This window comes from Spinacia oleracea, chromosome 4, assembly GCF_020520425.1.
Source record: "Spinacia oleracea cultivar Varoflay chromosome 4, BTI_SOV_V1, whole genome shotgun sequence".
Classification (NCBI taxonomy): Eukaryota; Viridiplantae; Streptophyta; class Magnoliopsida; order Caryophyllales; family Amaranthaceae; genus Spinacia; species Spinacia oleracea.
The window spans coordinates 161,748,057-161,768,951 of record NC_079490.1 but is presented as its reverse complement, the minus strand read 5'-3'; the positions used below and the strand labels follow the sequence as shown (position 1 = coordinate 161,768,951).

General features: G+C 39.6%; 1 protein-coding gene across 3 annotated transcripts in view; it reads right to left on the bottom strand.

Moving 5' to 3' along the window:
* Positions 1-20: 20 nt before the first annotated feature.
* Positions 21-20,895, bottom strand: part of LOC110788694 (nuclear pore complex protein NUP214) — a 30,898-nt gene continuing 10,023 nt past the window's right edge. The window contains exons 7-18 of one of the 3 annotated variants that reach the window (XM_021993336.2): positions 19,808-19,941; positions 14,648-14,813; positions 13,213-14,284; positions 11,444-11,596; positions 5,978-6,035; positions 5,490-5,623; positions 4,966-5,090; positions 3,678-3,818; positions 3,470-3,587; positions 2,661-2,835; positions 525-2,483; positions 21-385 (exon numbers count right to left, since the gene is read on the bottom strand). In XM_021993336.2, coding sequence (XP_021849028.1) covers positions 273-385; positions 525-2,483; positions 2,661-2,835; positions 3,470-3,587; positions 3,678-3,818; positions 4,966-5,090; positions 5,490-5,623; positions 5,978-6,035; positions 11,444-11,596; positions 13,213-14,284; positions 14,648-14,813; positions 19,808-19,941 — 4,348 coding nt within the window. In that variant the 3' untranslated portion in view covers positions 21-272. Of the gene's footprint in view, positions 386-524; positions 2,484-2,660; positions 2,836-3,469; positions 3,819-4,965; positions 5,091-5,489; positions 5,624-5,977; positions 6,036-11,443; positions 11,597-13,212; positions 14,285-14,647; positions 14,814-19,807; positions 19,942-20,895 lie in introns of all 3 variants that reach the window. The other 2 variants (XM_021993337.2, XM_021993334.2) reach the window with 2 other exon arrangements.

Here is a 20,895-nt window from a genome sequence, read left to right as displayed (position 1 = left end):
ATAAAAGTAACTTTCAAACATTTTGAGTCAACTTTTACTCCGGTGTAAAATATTTATTGTACAACACTTGTAAATAAGAATTTGTGTATTCATCTTTATATACTTATACACTATTAACAACAGTCATTTTGCCATTACAAAAACAAGGTTTCTAAAGATTTGTTACATGGTTTTGCAACTGCTAGTGCAATCATATCAACGGCTAATTGCATTTGCCTACTCTATCAAGAGCTCATAACAAATTCTCTACAGAACCAGAGAGCGGGATTGAACTATTTTCTCATTTGCGTAAATAGCTCTGATGGTGCAGGTCTTCCTCCAGCACTGCCACCAAAGGCAGAAAAGCCGCTAGTTCCCTGTTTACCGAAAGCATTAAATCCACCAGCTGCAAAATACAAACGGATTGAATCAGCAAAAATGTTACACAAGGTGCAGACGTTAGAAGTCTTCTTCTGGAAAAACGAATGAATCGGCTAAAATGTTACACAAGGTTCAGAGACTAGAATTGTTCTTATGAAACTTACCTCCGTTTGGGGATGCATTTGCAAACCCGCCTCCGCTAGGTGCTGCAGCAGCAAACCCTCCTCCAATAGGAGCTGCAGCAGCAAACCCGCCTCCAATAGGAGCTGCAGCAGCAAACCCGCCTCCAATAGTAGCTGCAGCAGCAAACCCGCCTCCACTAGGAGCCGCAGCAGCAAACCCGCCTCCACTAGGAGCCGCAGCAGCAAAACCGCCTCCAGTAGGAGCTGCAGCAGCAAAACCGCCGCCAAAGCCACTCGATGCAGAACCAATGCCTGCAAACCCTCCACCAGCTTTCGCGTTTTGAAAGCCACCACCAAGAGATTGAGGAACCCCAAAACCACTACCAGGTAAGCCAGCACCAAGTTGCCTTGATTGTCCAAATGAACCAAGAACTGAGCCCATAGCCTGTTGTCCTGAGCCAATCTGTGACGATTGACCAAACCCACCTCCCGAGCCAATCTGTGACGATTGACCAAACCCACCTCCCGAGCCAATCTGTGATGATTGACCAAACCCACTTCCTGTGGAAATCTGCTGAGAAGGATTCATAAAACCGAATGCACCAGAAGGAGCTCCGGTATTTGCGGACTGTGAGGGTTGGGAAGCCTGCAGAGGTTGAAAACTAAAAGATGCAGGACGGAACAACTCTCCAGAAGGAACAGTTAGAGAGATTGAACTTGGCATAGTTTGCGGTGCACTAGTAATGGGACCACCAAATGGATTATGTTTTGGAGTTATAGCAATTGGTGCTGAACCTATGCCAAATCCAGCAAGGCTTCCTAGAGAAAGCTCTGCAGTTTGGTTTGTCTCGGGTGCTACTTCTTCCATTTCATCTTCCTGGCATACAGTAGCATCAATATTGCTCTTTCCACTAGTGGCACCTCCAATTTCAGAAGATGATGTGACTGCTGCAGATTGCGTTTCTGGAGTATTTGATACCATACCAGAAGTATGTGTTGAAATTTTGTTCATATCAGGGCTTGAAACAAGTACTTTGGGGATTTCAGCTGAATGAGCAGGCGGCATCAAATTCACAGAATTCAGGTTGTCACTGGATGAAAGGGCTAACTTCTCAGAAGACTGTGGAGTAGAAGCCAGATTATTACCTGTGCTTTCTTTGTTAGCAGCAAGTTGTGGCCCTGTCTTTGAAGGCTCTTCGGCTAGATTCACAGAATCTACCACCTCTGTACTTTGGGTTGGCAGAGAAATCACAGGTGCTGCTTGTGTGGCAGAAACAGAAATAGCTGGCATCGGGAAACATAACACCTCCTTAGAATCCCTGGAGGTTGAAGAGCTCAAAGATGCTGCAACTGAGGAAGATACAGAAAAGACTGAAGATGAAAATTGTATGTCTTCCTTATTGACATCTTTGGCCATCTTGGTACTGGTTGTAGATCCTCCGTCTACTGATATGATTGGTAAGGTCTGCATGCTCAATTTAGGTAATGAGGAAGAGTTGACAGGTGGAAAGAACGATGAAGGTGAGGCTCCAACATCTTGCTTCCTAGTCGAAATATCCAAAAAGCTTTGGCTACCAACAGGCTTTGTTAATTCTGTCTCCTTGCCACCAGAAATCGTTGTCTCACCACCTTTTATTGGGAAGGGAAATAGTTGTGGCTGAACGTTCTGGAAGTTTGATTTTTCTTCACCAAAGAACAAAGAAGGCTTGGTGTCAGCTGAAGCAGTACCAGACCTGTCAATGCTCCCTATCTGAGACCCTGGTCTTTCAGCAGTGGAACGAACATTTCCTTTCTTTGTATTTGGATCAACAACAAATGGTGACAATAGTGACGATGGCGATGAATATATGTTTGGGGTAGCTGCAAAACTGTCTCTTTGTATAGACTGCCATCTAGGAAGGTGCTCAGTTTCAGCCTGTGATAGTCCAGGGATTCCTCCAGCCCACTTGGATTTGGATAAAGTCGTTTCAGAGTTGATTTTTTGTGGTGTATCACTATATCCTGTGCAATCATGGACAGTTCATTAAGATTGTGCTTATTTTTTTCTGTTTCTTTAGAGGGGAGTGGGGTTGGGTTTAAGGATCAGGAATGGAGCTGCTTGTCTGTTAAATCTCAAGCAAACTTGAAAAAGCATGAAATAAAATTAGAAATGCCCAGTCCATAATCGTCATTGCTTACCGTTTCTATCCTGTACAGCAAGAATATTAGAATAATTGGCTATTGACCCTCCCAGTTTGTCAGGACTAATGAATTGTTTTTCTGTTGAAGAGAACAAACTGCCAACCTTCTGACGCTCATTCTGTACCACAGTCCTTTTGACTGTTGTTTTAGGAGCCTCAAAGTTCGCCCAATTCTGAAAGAAGATTTATAAGGAACTAGTGACATATATAGATAAGAAGAAGGGGAAATACCATATTATGCACCTGGATAAGAACTGAAGGGACTCATAATGGATGAAAATATGCTAACCACAAATTCATCAGAAATAATGGTAAAAAAAAACAATTAGCAACCAAGCTGTCGTTCATATTCGAACTATTCAAAAATTAGAGAATACATGAATAGGCGACATTTTTAATGTAATCTATATGAAGTTTTGGAGAACAAAGGGGCAGCATATGACAACATGTAACCCAGACTCCTTGGTGACATCTTAAACAACTTATAGTAGTAGCACAGCGTCCCTTCCACTCCTGAATCATCTAAGACTCCTAGTCACATCTTAAACCTATCAGATGGTGAGACATTTGACACAGGATCTTCGGAGATGCAATAACATCAGACTCGCCAACATTTGGGCCATTTTCGCATGGCACCTCACTTGGGGTGAAAGAATGCAAAATTAACAAAAAGGATGCAACAAATTAAACTTTCCAGCGAGCGTACTTGGAGCTATTAAAAATCAGGATTCACAAGAAAATCAGAACGACGAAAGCTGTAGAATATGTGAAAAACATCATTGAAGCAGTTAAAGAAAAAATCTTTACCCTATCTAGTGAATCTCTCCTTCTCCTTGCAGTTTCAGGCTCATGACTGCTCACACCACTTGATTGTATCCTTCTGGAATCATTACGAGTTTCACCTGAACACGAGACCAATGGATGCCTGTTCGATGGGGAATTCATCACCTTTACTGTACTTGGAGAACGAAGAGAGTCATCAAGGTAAGGTATCCCGATAGACTCAAACACTTGCCTTTTCACAGTAGCTCGTTTTGTTGGAGGCGATTTGATGCTCAGTACATCCATTTGTTTGGATAGAGAGTCAGAAAGTTGCTTAGCAGCAGCTAGCTGTGAAATTGTTGAATTATGAATAGCATGCAATGACTGGTTTTGCCTGCAGAAAGATCACCACATAAACTGCCATCAATGTCAGACTGCAAATTCTTAACAATGTCAGGTACCTTCTTTTGGGGAGAGAAGGTGTTGGGGTGCTATAAACAGAGCCAGATTCTTTAAAATATGATGATACCATCAAATACAAATCACTAACAATGGGTGTTATCATCATATATTGCCATCAGCATTTTTATACAAACCGGTAGTCAATAACGAATAGAGTACTTTTTGTAATAACTAAATTAATTCATTGATAAAAAGTCATACAACATCTACAAAGATAACGAATAGAGTTTATTAATGAACTGGAAATAATATTGTCAAAATAATATTTATTATTCAAACACGCGTTATTTTCAATTTAAAAAATTATAAATTTATTGTGATGATGTCTTTTTGAAACCAAAATTTGGCAAGCGACATCAGTATCTTACAGAAAAAACTGCAGACACTTTGTATAACTTTATTACTTAACAAGTGCATTGATTACTACATAATTTTGTTAATATACTTGCTTTCCAATGCTTTTCTTGGTTAGAAAATGGCTCATACGAAATGATGTATATAGGTTAAGAAATAAGCACAAGTACTAGCAAAAGAAAATAAACACTTCGTATATAGTCATAACAAAATATTTTTATGGAAATTGTCATAACAATGATAATAGTAGTATTAGTTAATACGCCTTCCATTCAATATAATCAAACTACTTAATATTCAGTATTTATCTGTCATTTAAGATAACGATGCACGGTAATTTTTTCGTCAATATCAATGCAGTATTGCTTGTCATCTAAAATTACAAATGTATCAACTACTCTACATTTTATGAACACTTGTGAATAACTCGGCGGCAGCTATAGGGCCGGAGTATAATTATAAATTAAAAAAAAAAAAATCACAAATGTTCTGTTCATGTTAGATCAATTTATTTCAGGAGGACTAAAAAACGTAATATGCAAGGGGAAAAAGAAGTCACCAGAATTTCTATCTGAATGCAAAAGGTACACTAAAAATCTGAATTTTCCAACATATCCAATACAAAACATGTTCGGATGCTGCATCTCGTACAATGAAACAACAATACCAGGTGCAGTTCCGATCACTAGAGGGAACTGGTTGCACTGGATAAAACAATACAATACCTTGATGACGCAGATCTAGAATTGAGAGCTCGAGAAACGAAGTTTGCTCCACTACTTTCACCAAATAGATTCAGCTCAAGAGTGTTGAAATGCTTTTCTAGTTCAATCATTCGGTTGATCAGATCCTGTGCAAAATTAAATTTGATGGATAATCCACCTGTTAGAATAATAACAACAGTGGACAATCGCAGTCTTGAATCCTATATAATTTTGATGGAACCAACATACTCGTTACTCTGTTGCTTCGAATTATAAAGATGAATAAAAATTGCTCATTTATTTGTTTGTGCTTCTTATCTATCAAAAACCAGACAACAGATTCGGTCATGTTACAGAGCCAAGGATCAATTTGAAACAACCTCTTAATTATCACAGGAGTGAGTCCATAAAAATCCGACACTCCACCTCTCACTGCAATAGCTTTTTCTCTTTTTTCTGGTTGGGTTGAGCTGAGTTGGGAGGGGGGGGGGGGGGGGGGGGGAAGCACTTTTTCAATAAAGCTAGTGTTGAACAAAAAACTGTACCTGACTCCGATTTAATACGTTAAGTCGCTTCTGATCAAGTTCTGAATTTAACTTTTGACGATTCCACAAGTCCCAATATTGTCCATCAGTAGTTTGCCTAACAATGCCTTCCATGTGTGTTTTCCTTGCCAAAACTGAAACATATTTAAAACAAAAACCAAAGTAGAGGCCAGTAGGTCAGGAGCAATGGACACGTAAATTGTTTGATTGTTTGGATGGTGAAATTTTGGAAAACACACAGTAGATCAAGAATAGAATACTATCTGCATTGGGAAATTTGCAACACTGAAGCATCTTGAAAGTAACATTCAATAATTTTATGGAGCTTTCTGTTCATTGGAACTTCTATTACAGATTCTTCGAAGATTAATTTACCTTTAAGTAAGGGTGACAGCATCATCACAACAGTTTCTCATCATAAAGTAACCAATAGAGGGTAAACCAAATTCAGCACCACAGAAAATTAGCATTTGGGCGTCAGTGAATACCTTGTACAGTCTTATCCAGTAGAAGTTGAATCTCTGTAAGTCGTTCTTCCGTACAATTCTTCAAAGAACATAAAAAAATTATGAGTAGCTAGCTAAAGAGTTGAGAATACCAGAGGGAGGGGGGGGGGGGGGGGGTGTTATAAGTAGTTACATAACCAAGTGAAATGGGCAAGACAAACATCAACACAATGCAAAGTGCATCAAAAGAAGTAAACTTTCCATAAAAGTATACTATGCAGGGAAATAAAGGATAACTAGAGTACTGACAGCTAGCTGGAAACTAATTACTCTAGTAAAGGAAATTCAGAGAGACATTCCCCAATAATAAATGGTAAAGCACTGAAGATACCTAAGGCCACAAGAATACTATAATCCGATTAGGGGATTTGGTCAAAAAGTGAGCAGAAGAAAAAAGGGTGAGCTTTCAAATTTTCTTACGTGGCTTACAGGAGGTGCTGGGAACAAGAGGGGAAAAAACCTATCTGTACAAAACTACGAACTACTTTCACACCTAATGTTAAATTACATCACGGAGTGGATGAAGTATTATATCTATGTGCTAAAAAGCAATTAACGAATATCCTTTAAAAGAGATTAAAAAAATTATTTAAGTAAAACAGCAGAACTAAAATCAGCTATAAAGCTGGAGGACAAGGTGTCCTCAAAAGGAACCGCCAAATAATACGGAGTAATCGATTTACAAATTTTCCCAAGTCCTTTGTATCTCCCCTATTGAAAATTTAGGAAGGCCCTAGCCGCTTTAGTCCATAAACATGCCAGAATAGTAATTATATCCCACAGTAAGTCATAGGAAACAGCAGCACCCTTAACCGAAAATGGTAGTTCCTCTCCAGTCATCTGCTACAAAGGATTGCCAACTTTGTACTACTCAATAGCAATTTCTTCTCCTTAGCCCTTCCAAAACCCCACAAACCCAGGTCTTCTTATTCACTGCAAAGAGTCTTCTCTAAAGATATGAAGCAAACTCAGAGTGAAGGAAAACATGAAGGAAGTATCACTGCTACCTAGGCAGCGCAAGGATATGTGTAAAGACATAGCTACACCTGACCTCCACCTTTGGAGCATACAACACAAAAGCTCTCACTTTAAGAGGAGCCTCATCCTTGGAGATGAAGTTTGCCAAGAAAAACAGGGTATTGAAGGGGACGATTCAGACAAATACAAAAGGACTTGCAAGGGAGGAAAATAATTATGAGAAGAAAATATATGTAGAATATCCTAGCCATTCTCTATTGTCCTCAATATCTTTCTACTGAATGGTAAAAAATCACCCATTGAAATATGATCCTCTACCTCTTGGTCATGGGGTACTCTCCTAAACTGTAAGTCCCATGCAAGTCTGCAATAAAACCTTGACAACGAAATACTATCTAGAGTAGATAAGCAGAACAAATGTAGGAAGCGGGCATAAATAGACGGCTCTCACATCCAAACATCTTCCCAAAAATAGATCTGTTTTCCATGACCAACCTTCAACTTCAATAAGTGGGTAACCAAAGAAGACACCTGCAACTGCGAGTCACCCGAACACCAACCTGAAGATACAATCAATTATGAAACAAGTCATACATGCTCGTAATGACATCGTACCACAAAATTCTTCGTTTAAGAAGAAATCTCCACAACTTTCTCACTAGAGAAAAACTTCTTTGAAATCACTCGTCCCCCCTCAAACCTCCCTCTTCCTTTTGTCGACATACCAAATCCCTACTTACTAGATGATCCTTTTGTGTCTTCCACTCATCATCGTTACCCCATAGCCTCAAAGAGGCTCCCGCAAGAAGCGGGATAAGGGGGGGCCGGACGTACGCAACCTTATCCCTGCAATTGCAGAGAGGTTGTTTCCAATTGACCCAAAATCGATAACGGGACGACAACGGGACGGCCATCTTCTACTTCATGGAAAGGAAGCGATGAGGTTTTAAGAGCCATTTTGATTTAGTCCATTACATCCCACAGCAAAAAGAACAAATGAATCTTTGGCTCCATCGGAAATGGACAACCTTTTGTGTTTTCCACTACCACAGAAAAATCCCCTATCGGTTTCTCAATCTTATGTGCACTGAACAGAAATTTAAACAAGGACTATAGAGGGGTATAGTTGACAAAACAGGATTGAATAAGAGTGATCCTGCCACCAAGTGAGAAATACACCTTTTTCCACCTGATACCTTTTAGAAATCTTTGCAATTACCGATTCCCAAAACTATCAGAACACGGATTGCACTGGTCCCTAGATAACTCAAAAGCCACCTTCTACTTGACACCAAATCAAAGTAGCATAAATCTCCAGAACAGAAGAATCCAGAGTAATCCCTTGCTATGCTGGACTAGCTGATTCACAAACCAGAGAACCTCAAATACTTGATACTCCCTAAATTTAAAAATTATCTTCCAGAAACAAGATAGTACCATCAACAAATTGCAAGTGGGATATCTGAACCTCCTCTCTAATCACCTCCCTATCATCAACAAGATAGTATCATCAACAAATCAATCATCTTGACACCCCTATCTAGAGCAACCAACATATGCCATCAATCACCAAAGTGAAGAGAAAAGACGACAAAGGATCTCACTGTCACGACCCTCTACAAGAAGAGAATCATTCCCTAGGATCCCCATTGACCACAAAGGAAAAGATAGACATACTTTACCCAACGTCTCTACTTCACACTGAACCCTTGTGTTTCCTCAAGAACGTCATTAAAGAACTCCCAACTCATCCTATCACCTTCTCAATTCTAGCCTAGACCAGTTTGAGATTACAGAAAAAATGAAAAACTAAAGTAAAATAAACCTATTCAGATGCAATCACTGTCACTTGGAAGGAAAGACGCAGATGGCCTCCCCACATTGCTGGACATATACTGCCACACTTCATGAAGGTTTGAAGAAATATCCTCACATTTAAAATTAGATGTAATCTGATTCCTTTAATCAGATCTAATTTCTGAACATCAAACCAGAACATACAAGACATATTTCATCAGATCCAACACCTAGTGAACCTCCAGCTAGGCAGCTACCCTACAAAGCCAGGAGGAGGTGGAAAATCAAGTGCAATAAGAAGTTATGAACATAACAATACAAAATAAGAGAAGTAATTTTCATTAGGGTAACAGAAGACACCCCGACCCAATGAGATCAAAAAATTGATATAAGGGAAGGAAGAGGAAGGCTTAAGCAGCAAAGGGAGATAATCAGACATCATTTGAGAAACTAAATAAAATTATGTTGCTTCATACATTCTAAAACCAAGTCTGTACTTGCCTACCCCATGTTGCTTATCTTCTGTGTCATCCCTCATCATTGGTAGTATATTTTTAACTATCACCACATTTTTTCTGTAATTCTTCATGGCCCTGTAAGTCAGGTTCACTCAAATGCTGATCTAGCAAAGAAAGAGGGAAAACCACATGCAAAACCCACACCACTAGCACGACAGTTGCTGTAAGGTTGAGATTGGTAACCATTCTAGGGAAGCTTGTACTACTTGAAGTCTCCTTGCTTCTTGTCCCCTTATGCCAGAGCTTTATTACATATCTTTGAGAAAAGACTCATAGCCAATAACTATGTCATGGACTCATGGTTACATACCTCGAGAGGTAACACAGGGTAAGGTTGCATACATTTTGACATGATGACATCCCTGTAACACCTAAAGGCGGCGGTGTCTCAATGTCATACCAAAACCAATTTCTTTGAAAGGAACATCACAAGCCTCCCCACTACTTGTATGTGGCTAGGAGTAAGGTTACGTAATCTCCTCAACTTAACTCGTGGACTCGTGGTCACTGTTATTAAATTGAGTGGATCGTGTATACAACAGGCTTCATTATCCCTAATCACATGAAAGATAAATAAGTAATATCTTTAAGCAAGATTTACTATTAACCCTGCAAAGTATAGACATTCCTGACGAATTGACCCGCCCTGGCCTTATTTTTGGAGCATATCATTTGTATTAATCCCCATTTAATGCACTTTCCCACACAAAGTTCCCCACCGTGAGAGAAACCTAATCCTCCTAACCAAAGGTGGATACAGAAAAAGATGGAAACCCTGGTGGAAAGGATACAGAACAAAAAAGACTAGCAAAAAAATCATAACATAAAATTGCCCACCAGCATTGTGGGATCATCTAATACCTCAGGTAAGTAGGTAACTAATCTGGTGTGTCTGAAGGAAGCAGGCACGAAGGCTGCTTCCCTTTCTGAAAACAAAATACTCCCCGTTCTATTTCTTTTTTGTTATACTCCCTCTGTCCCTTAATACTCGACCTGTTTTGACCGGACACGCTTGCCAATGCACAACTTTGACCACCAATTTCTTTAATTATATATTATAAAAACTTATAAAAATATTAATATTTTGAAAGTATATAGTAAGATGAAGCCAACAATATATAATATACTAACATTTGTTTTCATATACTATAAATAAAATAGGGTCAAAGTAAATTATGTGAATAGTGCAAAAAGTCAAAACAGGTCGAGTATTAAGGGAAGGAGGGAGTACCTATTTACTGAAGACTCTTGTTTCTAGGGAAAGAGAGTGGGTATAAGAATAAAGTGGATAAAGTAAGAGAGAGAAGTAAAGGGTTGGTTGGTCTAAGACAAAGATGGATGGAGTAAGAGAGAGATGTGGTGAAAAGGTGTAAATGTCGTGGGGTTAGGGGAGTAAGATAGTAAAAGGTTTTTCCCAAATTCTCAAAAATAAATAAAAAGTAGAAGTGTGTAGAACCAAAAAAACACTTCAAAAGGACAGGTAACAAAGAGTTAATAAGGGAGAGTGGCCAGAAAATGGTCCCAAACAAGTGACAAAGCATGAGTAGTATTTTCCTCCACCATTAGTTACCAAACACAATAGATGGCGAGTGATTGATGCACCAACATCAAAAGGAATGGTGAAGATAGAGGTGGAAAGTTAAAGAGGGTGCCAGTATGGGAAGAAGACGTTGTACTTAAGGTTCTTACAATAACCAGTAGAGGGTGGAGTGAGTAGAAGAGTGACTTATCAACTTTTAACAAGTCTTACTCAACATCTCAACTTGAATACTTAGCTATCACAATCAGCTACTGTTCTCATGTTGGAGTTTCTTTATTGCACCACCAGCAACACACATCTTACCACTGCCGCTTGGCTAACCCGTCTAGCAGTCCAGCACCATAGAATAATCCAGGATTAACCTATAATCCTATAAGTTCAGAGTCTTCAGACGAACAAAAAAGTAAGAGTAACAACCAGTGTAATTCACACCACTAGCAGAATCTAGGGATAGAAAAGCGTACAAAACCTAGACTGTAAAGTGTAAACAATCAAAAACTGCAAGGAGGCGGTTTATGTAAGACCCGCAGTTAAAAACAGTATTTACTCTGTAAAGACGTACCAAAGGCGATTCTAGACTTGTATAATCTACATAGAAATAAGAAACTGAACTACCTGCCACATTCTGTTTCTTTCAGATAGTCTATTCATGCCGTCCTCTAAGACTTCTAAAGAATTTCTATGAGCAGCTGTGCAAATATCCTTGAAACCTCCCTCTTCTTCTATAGATTCGAGAAGTTTGTCCAACTCCTTTGCCATATTTTGTACCTGGCAAGAATATAGAAAATATATCAAAAGCTTAAATTGCACACTCACACTCTAGAAGAGCTTATATACCTGCACTTGCATAAACATTCTTTCAAGCATTAGAAGTCTCTACTTCTTGAAATTGAACAAGAAAAGAAGATAGGGGAATCAATCAATGAATGCCCAGACTAGAATCAACACCCCGCCCAAGATTACGAATGAATTATAAAACTGAAGGCCAGATATGGATAAAAAAGAAAGAAGGGAAACAACAAAAACATCAAGGAAAAAAAAAAGACATTCTATAATCCATAAAAGGCCAGAAACAAATTAACTGAAAGTCTGACGCAGGGAATAGACATATAAGTGTGACACTGTGTAGCTGCTCCATAACGTTAGCAAGCAGTGGTAGATTTTAGGACAGCAGTGCAACACCAGTTGGAGAAAAACTATTACTCCCTCTGTCCCTACAGATTTCCCCGTTTTCCTTTTTTTGGTTTGACCTTAAAACTATTTAATTATCTTTTTAGATAGTGTGGTCCCAAGAATTTCTTTCTCTATCTTATTCCCCATCCCACATGCAATAGAACAAAATCACCAACCACTCAATACCACTTTAAGGCAAAAGAAGGGTATTGGAGCAAACAAAAAGGGGACAGGGGGGAGTAGCGATAAGAAAATGGAAGGGAGATGTCAAAGCAAACGAGATACTAGTGATCAGGTCATTGTTGCATACTTCCCTCGTTCTTTTTTACTCGCAACGCTTCGACTTCTACACTATTCAAATACTCTACTTTGACTATCTTTAATGATTTACACTTAAGGAAAAATATAGTCATGTGGGGTCTTGTTAGATTCGTCTCGGCGTATACTTTTAAAATATCAACTTTTCACAATTTGTATTTTATTTAAAATTAGAGATACTGGTGATTGAAATAATGAATTGGCAAGCGTGGAAAGAGAAACATTGCAAGTATAAAGAACGGAGAAACTAGAAAGCTAGCAGCATTGAGCTATTGGCATCAATCAACAGTAATACTCATGGCAGTGCTACCATCGTGGATTGAAAACTACAAAGACATCATTAATGATAGAAGTGGATGAGGAAAGATTGGGGTATAACCGTAGAAGGGGAAGGGGAAGGGGAAAGACTAAGGGAAGAGTTTCATCCTGCTCAGATGCTAATTTGCCTGAATGAAATCCAAGCCACCAGAAAATGGTATAAGGCCCTTCAAGAAGAAGAAAGAAGAAGCCAACGTCCACAGCAGAATATGTCCCCAACCACAAACGTGTATGTGACTCGGGGTGGGGGCAACATAAAAGACTGCAAATAGTGTTGTCCACCTAGCACAGATCAGGAAGAGAAGCATGTCCAATAATCAGAAACGTCCAAAGCTATAAAACCATGAGTTCATCTAAATCAGATCATCTACTTCTAAGATACCTTGCTACTCCAGTCTATCTCTAATGACTAAATGTAACAGACAAAAGGACAATCAAGGTAGATCAAAGAGGAAGGAGATCACCTGGCAACCTAGATTGAAAAGCAGGAGAGATGGGAGCAAGCATTCAAAATCAGGAAAATAACAAAGAACCAAATGCCAAAAGACAAAACAACAAAACAACAAAGATCTTACATTGGAAAATTGCTTGGGTAAATTCTGCTCGGAGTTCAACTGCACCAGAGGAGAAGACTTCTTGTCATTCCCCGGCATTGGGCGTACACTTTGACCAGAAAAATTATGTAATTTACCACTTTCTTGTAGTGGCGTTTTTAAGCAAGGAATACTAAGTGGTACTCCAGAAAAGCCACTGCTAGTTATTAATTTTTGACTGTGGTTCACATCATTTCCTGTTGAAGAATTAAATGAATCTGAAGTATGAGAACCAAAGTTTCTGAACAAGCTTCCAGAACTATTTGCTTTATCTGTGGATGTAAGAGGATTCCCAGATAATGTACTTTTGGCAAAATTTTGTGACGAAAATACAGATTTCGCATTAGATGCACCTGAATTTCCCAAAGAAGTTCTTAAAGTTGTGGGAGTAGGGATACTGTTCGACTCACCAGATCCAATCTTTTCTTCTACACCCCGGAGAGTACTGGTCAGTTTTTGGTCAACAGTCACTGAACTTCCCAAAGAACTTCCTGAAGTTGTGGGAGTAGGGATACTGTTCAACTCACCAGATCCAATCTTTTCTTCTACACCCCGGAGAGTACTGGTCAATTTTTGGTCTACAGTCAATGATAAACCAGGCACAATCTTCCATTTTTCAGTTGCAACAGCATCGCCTGCAGCAGAACTCAAGTCCTGCAAATTCTTGAACGACGACTGGTTTGAGGTTCCTTCTTGAGATCGTCCTAGTTGTCCCAAAAGTTTAGAGTCATTAACTTCTGCCACAGCTTTCTGATTTTTGTTTCCAGCAAGTAGTTCCTTTCTGGCGTTTTGATCAAAATTAGGAATACTAAGAGTGTATTTGTTTTGCTCAGATGGCTTTTGATCCTTTCTTACAGGAACTTCAAAAGGTGCAGAACTAATTTTCTTTGCATCTGGTTCACGTAATCCCAAATCAAAAGTAGACTGTTTGAATCTTTCCTCCTCCAATCGCAAAGGAGCTTCGTTAACATTTGAAGGTCCAACAACAGACATGCTTTGTGCATTAGAAGAAGCAGCAGATAAATCCCCACTTGAGTGCTGAGGCCCAGCAATACTGTAAGAATAGGAGTGTGAAATTCAGAAAATGGACCAGTGGACAACATATAAAGATTCACAAGGACTATAGGACACGTATGGGACTGAGAAGTCTTTCGAGTCTTTCCATTGGGGCATGCTACTAGAACTTTTTAAAGGTTTCCTTTGCTGCTGTAAGGATTGGTTTGTGATTGTACAGAGCATTGTCTTCATTTATTGAATGTTTTTGTCTAAAGGTTAGGATCAAAAGAAAGATCTACATTAAACTAGACCCACCTATGCAAGATCCCCTTTAGATGGTTGTTGTAGCTATCGTAGCTCGCAGCCATATTAAAGGAGAGAACAGAAATTCAACAATCTCAACAACTTTCATTGGGTATACCTGGCAACGTTGAACATAACAACCTTCCCTTCAAGCGTCAAACATACAAGAAGACAATTCGTTGGAAGTTCACTCTCTTCTTCAACTCCGATCTTCACTTTCACATTTTCATATACTGAAGACTCGTCAACACAAAGCCCAAGCACCAAGTTGTCATCCCCATTTTCTGACACCAAAAAAGAAGAGGATAAAATACGCCAAATATCATGCTTTACCTCTTAAAACCTTGAAGATGTAAAAAACAAATGCAAAACTCAAAGGAAACCGATGATCAGTCCCAAAATTTCCTCTGAAAAATTCAAAACACCAAATGAAACCAATCTCATTCAACACCCTATAATGTCCCAATATGAAGAGTTTGTATGTAAACCTTAGTACCAACACTTATTTGTGTAAGATGTACAACGACCAAGGCTTTCTGTTACCCTTATTCCACTTATTTCAGAAAAAATAAGTTCAACGTAGATAAATTCATTAAAATAAGGGCTACCTGTAATGAACCCAACTAACGAGGCCCAAGAATAGCAGCCCAACAACAATAGCAACACAACAGAAAACAGGGACAACATAGCAGTCAGTAGAGAATAGTCAGTAGGGGAGGTTAGCATAAATAGAAGAAGAGAGGAAAGAGAAAGGCATGGAACTTTGGTGTTAGGAATAGAGATTTGTAGCCTAAAGCTACTGACTTGGAGATTTGTAGCCTCAAGCTACTACTTTTGTAACCCTAAACTCTATTCTGAGTTCTTCCCTTAATCAAAGCACACAATTGTTCTTCTTGAGTTTTCTTGTATCTGTTGGCTGGGGTTGAGTTCTTTACACTTGGTATCAGAGCGGTACAGTTCGGGGCTGATCTGATTTCCTGATTTTCAAAAAAAAAAAAAAAAAAAAAAAAAAAAGAAGATGGAGGTCACAGAATGTGCAGCACGGCAAATGCAAATGTGGATAAAGGAGGAGTTCTCTTACATCACAAGCAAGAGAGATCGAGGAATTTCAGATCTCGAAGAAGAGCGAAAAATCAGACAAGAGCTCCAAATCCACGAGTTCAATGGAAGAAATTTGAAGGACTGGATCCTTCAATTGGAGGATTTCTTCCAACTTTTTCTGTTAAACGAGGAAGAGAAGTTGAAGGTTGCCATCATAGGGCTTGACGGCGATGCACGGCGGTGGTTTGAATGGGAACACCGGCGACTGCCATTTTATGACTGGCAAGAACTGAAGGGTCAGGTGATACGGCATTTTGATTCTTCACTAGCATCTTGGCAGGGACGAGCGACTTTGACAAAGTTCATGGACAAGGTAGAGCATCAGAGCCTCACGAGTTATGGTGGACCGACTGAATTTGTAGGTGAATATACCAGTGGTGGCCCAAGTTTAATGGCTGAACGGTTTGATGTTGGTTGTACCAAGGCTGGAAGCGTGGCGGTGCTAGAAGACCACCAAACAGATTTGGGAACAGAAGAGAGGGAGGATGAACAATCGAAGCAAACAGATGTGAAGAAAAGTGGCCCAGGTGCTGATGCAGACATTATCAAACACCTTCACCCCATTTCGGAGAAAGGAAGGCGTGTGGTGCAGACTAGACCTGGTTATTGGACAGGGTAATCCAATGGATATAGGGTTAGGGTCAAGTTAATAGGGCTTTTATTGGGCAGGGCTCTTATTGGACAGGGCCTTTATTGGACAGGGTCATTATAGGGTCAAACTTATACTACAATTATTTTGAAAATTAAAATCGTAATTATACAAAAAATTACGTGTATAGCTTCGTATTTACTTGTACTTGCACATGGCTCTTTTGTTTTTCATTTTTCATTGCTCGTTTATTGACCCGCCCACTAATGACCCGCTATTGACCCGCGACCCGCTTTTGACCCGCCCATTATCGACCCGCTAAAAATGACCCTTTCAATACCCGACCCTCTTTTGACCCGCACCGACCCTGACCCGCCCCGCCCAATAACCAGGTCTAGTGCAGACAAACGTGGTGGGGTGTGGTTCTGGTGGTGGGCCAGGCCTTGTTGTTAATGCTATTTTTGATGCTATAACTGGTGGCTACAGCAGCAACAGTGAAGGAGGTTTTGCCGATAGCAACATTGGTGAAAGACAATGTGATTTTGGTGGTGGATGCACCGGCGGAACCGGCGGAGGTCACAATGGTTCTGGTGTTTTTTATGCTAGGTGTGGTGGTTACCATGGTGGAGGAATTTTTGAGAGAGGTGGAGCCGGAGGAAGTGGATCTGGCGGGGGTCCAGGGTTCTTCGTTGGTGGTAGTTTTTTGGGTGGATCTTGTTGTCTCATACCATATGTTGTTGGAAGAAGCAGCTCTCCTAATTTTTTCGAAGGTGGACATAACGACGGTGGTCAAAGAGACGCCACCCATAGTTTTTGTGGTGGGGGAAACCATGGAACGACTGACATCCACCAGTTGAAGGAGATCTCAAATCAGGGGCCTAATGGAGGAGAGAGAATTACAACGAGTAATTTTAGATCTGGAAACACCGGAATGGGTCGAGCGTTTCTCGTCGTTAAAAAATATGAAGGCTTATCTGATTGTTGGTTTGATGGAAAGGTACGGCAGGTGGTGCTGCACAAATATCCATTAATGGAGGAGAGGAGAAGCTTCAAAGAATTTTCCGTTGGCTTGGAGAGGAAGACAAACATTGAAGATGCTAGTAAGGGCATTGAGGTAAAAAGTGATAAAGACAGATGGCTGAAGTCACATGCAACTAAAAAAAGAGAGTTAAAGCAAGGGTTTGGGCCTTATCCTTTACAGCCCACATGTTCTCCAATTTTTGAGGAAAACCTTCTGTCTGGGCTTATTAAATTTAAGGCCACTTCTCCAGCCTTAGTTTTAAAACTCCAATTCTCCACCCAATATTTTAAATACCACTTTTCTACCCTTGAAACACAAACAGAATCCCACCAAATTGCAAACCCACGTTACAAACCCTTCCACCCACAATTAGACCCAAATCTCCTTTTCAATTTCCACAACTCACGGCCTTCCAACTCCAACTCAAATACCCAAACCATAATTCTACCTCATATCAACCTCACACCACTGGGGTTAGTACAAGAACTCACTAGTAAGGAGCTTGACCGCCAATGGAAACCGGGCATCAGTTTCAAACAGAATGTCAAGGATTATCTGTTCTTAGCTAAGCCACCTGAAGAAGTACAAGGACTTGCCAGTGAGGAGCTAGAGCGCAAGTGGAGGTCTGGCATCAGTTTTCAAAATGGCTCTCAGAATCGCCATCGCCGGGAATCAAGTGTTGATTACTATCCACCTTGAGGACAAGGTGGAAGTTTAGGGGGTCGGTATTGTAATGAACCCAACTAACGAGGCCCAAGAATAGCAGCCCAACAACAATAGCAACACAACAGAAAACAGGGACAACATAGCAGACAGTAGGGAATAGTCAGTAGGGGAGGTTAGCATAAATAGAAGAAGAGAGGAAAGAGAAAGGCATGGAATTTTGGTGTTAGGAATAGAGATTTGTAGCCTAAAGCTACTGACTTGGAGATTTGTAGCCTCAAGCTACTACTTTTGTAACCCTAAACTCTATTCTGAGTTCTTCCCTTAATCAAAGCACACAATTGTTCTTCTTGAGTTTTCTTGTATCTGTTGGCTGGGGTTGAGTTCTTTACACTACCCAAGTTCAATTTATAACTAAAAGTTTTAATAAGTTCAGGTAAGTTCAGATAAGTCCAGATAAGATAAGTTCGGGAAAAATAAGAGAAAATCGGGTGAATAGAATGCACCCTATGTGCTAGACAATTGAAAATGATCTTTAACCCACTTTTCTGCTAAATAGAACTTATGGATCAGTTTCTGAAATCGGTTGTTAAGAACACGTACATTAACATTCGGATATGGACAACATACAGGCAGGGGACAACAGCAGCCATAAAACGAAGGCCCAGGAAAATATATGAACATTATGAAGTATTGTGGGGAACTATCTTCATACCTACTTTTTACAAATAATTAATAAAAAATTAACCTTGTAAGAATATTTTTTCAATTAGCACCAACATTAACGGGAGCAGGGGTGTGCACAAATTGGTCTGGACCAATTAAATGGACCAAACCGGACCGACCCAGACCAAACCAGACCGAAGGCAATCGGTCCGGTCTTCGGGTCGAGAAATATCAATTTCCGGTCTTCGGTCCGGTCCGGTCCGCCGATTTTTCCTTAATAAAATATAATATAAACTATTTAAAAAATTAATTCTCTTCTTTATTATGTTCTATATAGTACTATTGTGATAAATTTTATTTTATTTTCCAAAAAAGCCTTAAACGATTGGGTTTTTTATATATAATTTTTCTTTTTTACTATAACTTTTAGAAAAAATAAAAAATATATAGAAATAGGTCTACAACCGGTCCAGGGTTTTGGACCGACTTTTCCGGTCCAAGCATAATCAGTTCGGTCTTCGGGTCTTGAATTATCAAAATTTCAGTCTTCGGTCTGGACCGGGTCGGTCCGGTCCGGGTTTGGACCGATGAACACCCGCTAAACGGGAGTGACCTTCAAATGTCAAAGAAGGCACACTAAAAAATAAAGTGAGGTAGTTTAAAAAAAGTCAAGGTATTTGGTAAAATGCAATTTTATAATTAGATGTCTTGATTGGTTAAAATGAATATTTCCTCTGTTTTTTAAGTTTTTCCATTTCTATTTGTCACATTGGCCAAGAATGGTGGATTGGTGGGGAAAGGGTGGTATATTGACAAATACACCCATATGATAGCACCACCCATTAGTTTATATTACATAACCAACATCCTTGATATTACCTACACAACCGTTACAACCCAAGCCCTCCCTCATAAAATTGACCACCCAAACCCACCATTGTTACATATATACAACACTCACAATCAGGCTCTAGGTTTGTAACATAGGGTAACCAACGTTTGGATAATGTGTTGGCCTTTTTCTTTAAATTGGTCGTTTTACTCACAACAATTACTTTGAAAGTTGTGACTAATGTTTGCAAGTCTTTGTCAGCATATCAGAAAATGGAAAGATATATGGTCACTGCATTTTTACGTGTGATTGGTAATTGTTGGACACAGATAGTTAGCTGATAAACTATATGTGCTTCCTAGCTTCAATTTATGCAAACAGCACAGTAACACAAAATATAATGTACCTAGAAGTTCAATTCTTGGAAGCCAACTATCTCTCTCAATGTCAACCACAGATACTTGATTGTCACCTTGCGACCAATCAAACAACATGATATGTTGATCAGTATTCTTCCTATTAGAAACAAAAGCAAGATCACTGCAAAAGATCCAAACAAGATTTCATTAATATAAAGATCTCACTAGTCAATGCTTCTACTACAAAATAATTTTAAACTGACAGAAGTGGATCAATAAGTTCAACATTGGTTGCATTATTCAACCAGAGAGTTGCATCATGCAGACAGTACAGTGGACCGCAGCGCAGTTTATGTACAACTTTTGTGATGGACTGGCGGACACCACATTTCCAAAAGAGAACACACTGAAGAGATAATAAAAGTAAGAATCACATGTGACCACAAACCCACAGCATGACTCCCAACAACACTAAATATAAAAGCAAATGGTAGATCTCTGCCCATGGTTCCAAATAACACAGTAGGAAAAAGAAAAAAAAAAGATATATGTGCGCTTAGATTATTCTAAGCAAAACTATTTAACAGAAAACATATATCCAACAGTTAATTACCAAGATAAACTCGGACAACCAAGACACATGGCAAGACATGAATGGGAGCAACACTTGGTGTTTCCCGCCCAAGTGAAGGGTTAACTTGCTCCAGCCCACAAAACACGACATAGCTTGAGAGAAGAATGAAGGGAAGCAACATTGTTTTGGGTATGAAGGCAGCAAAAACAGATAAATAAAAGCTATGGCTTCTCTTACCCACGTTTCCCTGTTAAGGTTTGAACACCTTAACTCTGAAGCCTCACATAACATGGTGTATGGAAGTCTAGAAAAATCAGATAATTAACATGAGGATACCAATTAATTGACCATGAAGGTATAATTCTTTGCCTACCATCTACGCTTTCCATACTAAGCAACTCAGACAATTTAATTCAAAGACCTCAAGGCCCCCAAACTAGAAACCCACACATGAGAACATGACACAATCACCACCCACAACGGCACCATGTCTCAGCACGTCAACGCAGTTCTCTCTGATGCACTGCTACCCCTAGAAAGAGAACTCTCTCAACAACCATT